General features: G+C 43.7%; 1 protein-coding gene across 2 annotated transcripts in view; it reads right to left on the reverse strand.

Moving 5' to 3' along the window:
• eif2ak4 (eukaryotic translation initiation factor 2 alpha kinase 4) overlaps positions 1-6683 on the reverse strand; it is a 121196-nt gene extending 114513 nt beyond the window's left edge. The window contains exons 1-2 of one of the 2 annotated variants that reach the window (XM_043698267.1): positions 6415-6681; positions 5890-6005 (exon numbers count right to left, since the gene is read on the reverse strand). In XM_043698267.1, the coding sequence (XP_043554202.1) occupies positions 5890-6005; positions 6415-6528 (230 nt within the window). In that variant the 5' untranslated portion in view covers positions 6529-6681. Of the gene's footprint in view, positions 1-5889; positions 6006-6414 lie in introns of both variants that reach the window. The other variant, XM_043698268.1, reaches the window with a different exon arrangement.
• Positions 6684-6889: the final 206 nt, after the last annotated feature.

Below are 6889 nucleotides of genomic sequence, written 5' to 3' on the forward strand. Positions count from 1 at the left end.
ACATCACAAACCTCTTTGCTTGTATACATTTATTTGGCAGATGGTATTCTCTGCCTGCTGACAAAATAGAAGAACTTGATAGGTATTTACTAGAGATTATGGAACTGTGGTTATATCAACCCCTTCACAGCAGAGGAAATTCAGATTTGGATAAGTTCAAAGAGACAACATTGTATAGCTGTGGATGGAAGTATGCTGGACATATCTACAAGCGAAGGACTGCTATGGTTTAAGAAGGCACCCCAGCACCACCTTATCAAAGGTAATGCTGACAACACCACCTTTATAGGCCACTATCAAACAATAAGGCAGAAAATAGGAAGGAGATAGAGTGTTTGGTGTCATGGTGCAATGATAAAAATCTCTCTCTCAATATTGCAAAACAAAAAAAACTGACCATTGCATTTAGGAAGAAATGCGTCCGTAGTTTGATCAATGGAGCTGATGTGGAGAGGGTTGAGAAAGTCAAGTACCTAGGAGTGACGATAACCAACAATCTGTTGGACTACCAGTCAAAAAGGCACAACTTGCTTGGTATGGCAACTGCTCTGCCAAGTACAGTAAAAAACTACAGAAAGTTGTGTGCACAGCCCAAACCATCACAGAAGCCAACCTTTCATTTACAGTCCTTGTTGCCATGGGAAAAAAAAACCCTCCCACCCACCACTCTCTTCCAACTTCTTTCATCAGACAGAAAATACAGAAGCCTGAACACATGGTCCAACAGGTTCAAGAAAAACTTCTGTTGTTAACAGACTGATGAATGGACCTTTCTAATCTCAAATCTAATGCTGATCTTACTTTTGTGCACCTCCTGTGCAGTCGTAACCTTGTATGCTTTGTTCTATCTAAGCACCCTATGATCTGTATGTTTCTATTTATTACAATCTGCTTGTATTGCATGCAAAACAAAACTTTTCACTGTACTTAAATACATGTGACAACAATAAATCAAATCAAATTAGGCATGGACAACGAGTACTGGCCTACCAGTGACAGCCACATTTGTGATCAAATATTTTTAAAAATTAACACAGAAGTTACTTTTGGACAAGGAAATTAAATGTCAAATTGTAACAGGTCTCTCTGAACTGGCATCAGGTTCCAATTTTCTTCGGACAATAAAACAACTTTAAACTAGACACAGCACTGCAAACCTTTAAATTTCCTCCACACAAAAAAAACACAAAAAGATCTGGATTTGCAAATTAAAAGGTTGCCTTTTACCACAAAGAGGCTTTTGCACCTTTTGACAGAACAACAGGTTTGTGAACCAGTTTCACTTTCCAATAGCCATAATAGTCAGCACAGTTTCATGAAAGGGAAATCATGTCTGAATCATTTATTTGCGTTTCTTGAGGAGGCCTCCCCACTATCCACTCTGGTTGAACCAGTTGATGGTTGTAAGTGGACTTCCAGAAGGTGTTCAACAAAATACCTCACAAAAGGTCAAATCATAAGATAACAGCTTATGGCATTGGAGGTAGTACATTGGAGTGAATAGAAAATTGATTAATGGGCAGGAAGCAGTGGGTGGAGATAAGGGGTTCTTTTACAGGTTGATAACCGGTTACCAGTGGGTTTTACACAAGGATCACTACTGTGACCACAATGTTTACAATATATATTAATGGCTTGGAGGAAGGAAGCAAATGTACTGCAGATTTGCAATGACACAAAAATATGTGGAAAGCCAAGTTATGAGAGGGCTACAAACAGTTAGGGAGAACTGTTCTTTAGTTTTCCCTAAAAAAACCCCAACAACTTCACAATTTCCCACATTATTCTCCATTTGCCAATGTTTTGCTGATTATTTAATCTATTAGTATCTCCCCAGTTAATTTTGTTGAGGAGAACAAAACAACATATTACTTAATGGAGAAAAACTGCAGAAAGCTGCAACATAAAGGAACTTGGGTTACTTGTGCACAAAATCATAGAATATCTACAGTGTGGAAGTAGGCCATTCGGCCCACCAATTCCACTCCAACCCTCCGGACAGCATCCCACCCAGACCCACCACCTTTCCTATCCCTGTAACCCTGCATTTCCCATGGCTAATCCACCTAGCCTGCATATCTTTGGACTGTTGGGAGAGAATGTGCAAACTCCACACAGTCAGTCACCTGAGGAAGAAGCAGCAAATAATCAGGAAGGCTTATTGAATTAAATTTATTTCAAGTGTATTGGAGTATATAAGGGTAGGGAAGTCTTACTGCAACTGTACAAAAGCGCAGGTGAGACCATCTCTGGAGTATTGTGAGCAGTTTTGGTCCCCTTATTTAAGAAAAGTTACCATTTCATTGGAGGCAGTTCACAGAAGGTTCACTAGGATGATACCTGGTGTTGAGGGATTGTCTAAATGAGCAAAATCTATACAGATTGGGGCTCTACTCATTGGAATTTAGAAGAATGAGAGGTGATCTCATTGAAACATAGAGGTTTCTTAAAGGGTTTGACAGGGTAAATGCTGAGAGGATGTTTCACCTGATGGGAGAGTCTAAAGCCAGACAGCATACTCTCAGAATCAATGGGCAGCCATTTAAGACCAGGTTGAAGAGGACTTTCTTTTCTCAGAGGGTTGAGTGTCTTTGGAACTCACCACAGTCAGCTGTGATTCCTTGTATGTATTTAAGGCTGAGATAGATGGACAGATTCTTCACCGTTAGGAGAATCAAAGGTTATGGAGAAAGGGCAGGAAAGTGGAAATAAGGAGTGTCGAATTAGCCATGATCCTATTGAACGGCAGAGCAGCCTCAAGGAGCTGAACAACCTACGCTTGTTCCTATTTCTTATGGCCAAATGGCATAAATGACAACACTGTGTTGTCTACCTTTGTCTATGCTATACCTCTGTTTCCAAAAACTTTAACTTAAGCGCTTTCCATATTGTCCATTGTGTATATCACATACATTGATTACAGTACTCATTAAATCAGACTAATTTTAGCACAATAATTTTGACAACTACCATTTAAATAGAACTGCTTTCATAAATGACAAACACTATGTTTTACAGCTATCCATACAAATGACAAATTTGAATTTCAGCAACGTGAAGTTAAGTGGTGAGCAATTTAAGACACAATCACTTACTTACTTTCTAAGTGATGCAAAGTCACTGTGGTGACAGTCTTAAATTGGATATTGCAAAAAAATGCACAATAGTACATTTTCTCTCTTGATATCTTATTTGAGGCAGGTTGAGACCAGCTGTAAAAGCCCGAACAGCTATGATTCTGGATATCACACAGTACACATACAAACTTGGATCACACGCAGTTGCATGTGGGAGATGGAAATGACAAATTGATACAGATGGTAACTTCAGACACGGATTAAAATTAAGAGACAATTTCTTGGAATGTAATATGAATTTCCACCATTCTGGGCAATACCTCTCCTCTTTTGAAAACTCTTAACACAGATCACTGATGTCAATCAAAGCTTTTGCAACTCCAACAAAACTTGATGGGGCACTTGGACAAAGTCTTAAACACAAATCCATCACCTTGAAATTTAGCTATTTTGTTCAGGCTTTTATAACTTCTCCTAACGTTCTCATGTCATGTTAAAGCCTCAACTCTGCAGTGGAGCTTTCAATATCCCTGGTATTTGTGATCCGTTGCAAGATATTTCTCTCCTTGCTCATTCTTATACAAACAGAGTCATAAACCAAATTTCCATTAAATTTTGTGATCACTTCCACTCTTTTTAAGTAGGATATTATTTTCCTAATCAATTTCTGACATGTTAAAATCATCAGCAAGTACCGTTAATTCCTTACCAACCACCTTCCTTATCCCTTCCCAAATTTCTGGATCAGCACTTTTACCCAGCCTGTAATGGTCCAAGTCATATCACAAGGAATAGCTCACCTTTGCTAACATCTATGAACACTTGCCTTTCGGTTGTATTTTCCCAACCCCATGAAAGGTGGGATTGGAAACAAGAAAATTGGGCAAAGCCATGTCAGTCAACTCCCTGACACATTCCTACCTCTGACATGCTTTTCCAACATTGGTCTGGGACCAGGTTCAGCAATTCTCGACTTACAGATAATTTTGCCCCCACCAAACTTCCCTTTCTCTCTACCTTCACACCCTGAACCCCCTCCACCATAGCCCGCAGTGTGGAGGCCGCCGGCTGACTGAAATCGCAGGCCAGAATACGATCAAAGCTGGAGACTCCATACCCTAATGGCCTCTTAAAGATTAAAGGCAGCAACCACATCCATCACAATTCCTATGGAAGGCATGCTCCTGCACTGCAACAGCCTTGCTGTTTTCAGGTCTCTTCAGCTGACAACTGCTGTGCAGGCAAGTGTGGGCACCTCCATGCTGAGGGACCCTCACACTCACCTGACTGGGCAATGCCCTTCCCTCCTTACTGGACTATATCTTATAAGTTGCCTACAAAACATTGCTTGGTGCCCTCATATCTTATTTGTCAGCTATTGTTCATTAATGCAAGCACTTTGATTCTCTGGTTTCACATTTACACGCTTACCACATACTAGCAATATCAGCATTTTCCCACCCTCCCAACAATAAAGTTAACTTATCAAAGTTTTTTCAACCTATGCAGCTGGTTTTTAAACAGTATCTTCTGGTCACCAGTCCTCAACAGTTTCAGAGGTATAAATTTGCTCTGCATTGAATTGGAAATAGAGTCATAGAGATGTACAGCATGGAAACAGACCCTTCGGTCCAACCCGTCCATGCCAACCAGATATCCCAACACAATTTAGCCCCACCTGCCAGCACCCGACCCATATCCCTCCATATCCCTTCCTATTCATATACCCATCCAAATGCCTCTTAAATGTTACAATTGCACCAGCCTCCACCACATCCTCTGGCAGCTCATTCCATACATGTACCACCCTCTGCGTGAAAAAGTTGCCCATCAGGTCTCTTTTATATCTTTCCCCCCTCACCCTAAACCTACGCCCTCTAGTTCTGGACTTCCCGACCCCAGGGAAAAGACTTTGCCTATTTATCCTATCCATGCCCCTCATGATTTTGTAAACCGCTGTAAGGTCACCCCTCAGCCTCCGACGCCCCAGCCTGTTCGGCCTCTCCCTATAGCTTAAATCCTCCAACCCTTGCAATACCCTTGTAAATCTTTTCTGAACCCTTTTAAGTTTCACAACATCTTTCCGGCAGGAAGGAGACCAGAATTGCAATATTCCAACAGTGGCCTAACCAATGTAATGTACAGCCGCAACATGACACCCCCCCCCCAACTCCTGTACTCAATACTCTGACCAATAAAAGAAACCATACCAAACACCTTCTTCATGATCTTATCGACCTGCGACTCCACTTTCAAGGAGTTATGAACTTGCACTCCAAGGTCTCTTTGTTCAGCAACACTCCCTTGGACCTTACCATTAAGTATCCAAGGAGCAGGAGAATCGATGTTTCGGGCATGAGCCCTTCTTCCGAAACGTCGATTCTCCTGCTCCTTGGATGCTGCTGCGCTTTTCCAGCAACACATTTTCAGCTCTGATCTCCAGCATCTGCAGTCCTCACTTTCTCCTTGCCATTAAGTGTATAAGTCCTGCTGAGATTTGCTTTCCCAAAATGCAGCACCTCGCATTTATCTGAATTAAACTCCATCTGCCACTTCTCAGCCCACTGGCCCATCTGGTCAAGATCCTGTTGTAATCTGAGGTAACCTTCTTCGATGTCCAATACACCTCCAATTTTGGTGTCATGTGCAAACTTACTAACTGTACCTCTAATGCTCACATCCAAATAATTTATGTAACTGACAAAAAGTAGTGGACCCAGCAACGATGTGTGCAGTTATGCCCGGCCTAACAACTGTATGCACAATCCCACCAAATTCCAAAGTTCTGGCAGAGAGAGGACCAGGTACTCACACATCTGGGTACTTGACTGGGCAATTGACATGTAAATCCACAGCAACGTGACTGTCTGCAACATTGATCAATCCCCGAGGGTGCAGCGCAATGCAGATTTCTGGGGGACGTTTCACCTGGAACAGAGACCTTAATTCAGAAACACAAGCAACTCCGACGCTCTCTGTCTAATTCCCTCACCCGCACAATCCCTGATCCCCACCACCCCATTTCCCACATCCCTCACATTCGCTGGTCACCCCTTCCTGCTGACTCCTCTGCTCATCCCACAGCCTTTCGTGCAAGATATCCCCAGATCCACATTCTCCCATCCTCCTGCCATCCTTCCCCTTTTTCAAGTCCCACTCAATGCCCACATCCCCTGCCCCAGTCCTTCCCTGCACTCCCACCCCAAACAATTTCCTCTCCCCACTTACCACTCTCATCTCAGCCTCCTTTAATTATACTACCCTCACCTTCCCTTTAATATCACACAATTGCTCCATCCTCCTCCCTGGCTATTACCACCTTCCCCGTCCCCCTCACCTTCCATGGGTCTTGCTCCCGGAGGTCACTGAAATCCTGGCCATAGATGGAGTTCAGGGCCTGTACCTCGGCCTCCTGTTGCTCCGAGTGAGATTCCTGCTGGGGGCCGCTCATGGTGGGACCTAATGCTGCTGCTGCTGCTGCTGCTACCGCCGCCGACGCGGGGCTCGCGAGATGCGGCCGGGCCGCGAGGACACACCGCCGCTCCGCATCTCTCCGACCGCACTCTCACCCCGGAACCGCAACCGGGCCACAGGGCATCAACCTCCGGGTCACGTTACCCGGGGCAACCAGTCCTCTCTTCCCTGCCCGCATTCTCGTTATCCACTTCCTTGCCCTATTTCCCCCTCCTCCCATTCCCATCCCCATCCTTCCCGTTTTCCATCTCATTCCCGTTTAAACCATCATTCCTATTTCCCCATTCGCTCCTGACCCTCTTCCCCCCCCCCATTTCCATCTCTACCTCAATTCCATT

Source organism: Chiloscyllium plagiosum, chromosome 10 (genome assembly GCF_004010195.1).
Source record: "Chiloscyllium plagiosum isolate BGI_BamShark_2017 chromosome 10, ASM401019v2, whole genome shotgun sequence".
NCBI classification, from domain to species: domain Eukaryota; kingdom Metazoa; phylum Chordata; class Chondrichthyes; order Orectolobiformes; family Hemiscylliidae; genus Chiloscyllium; species Chiloscyllium plagiosum.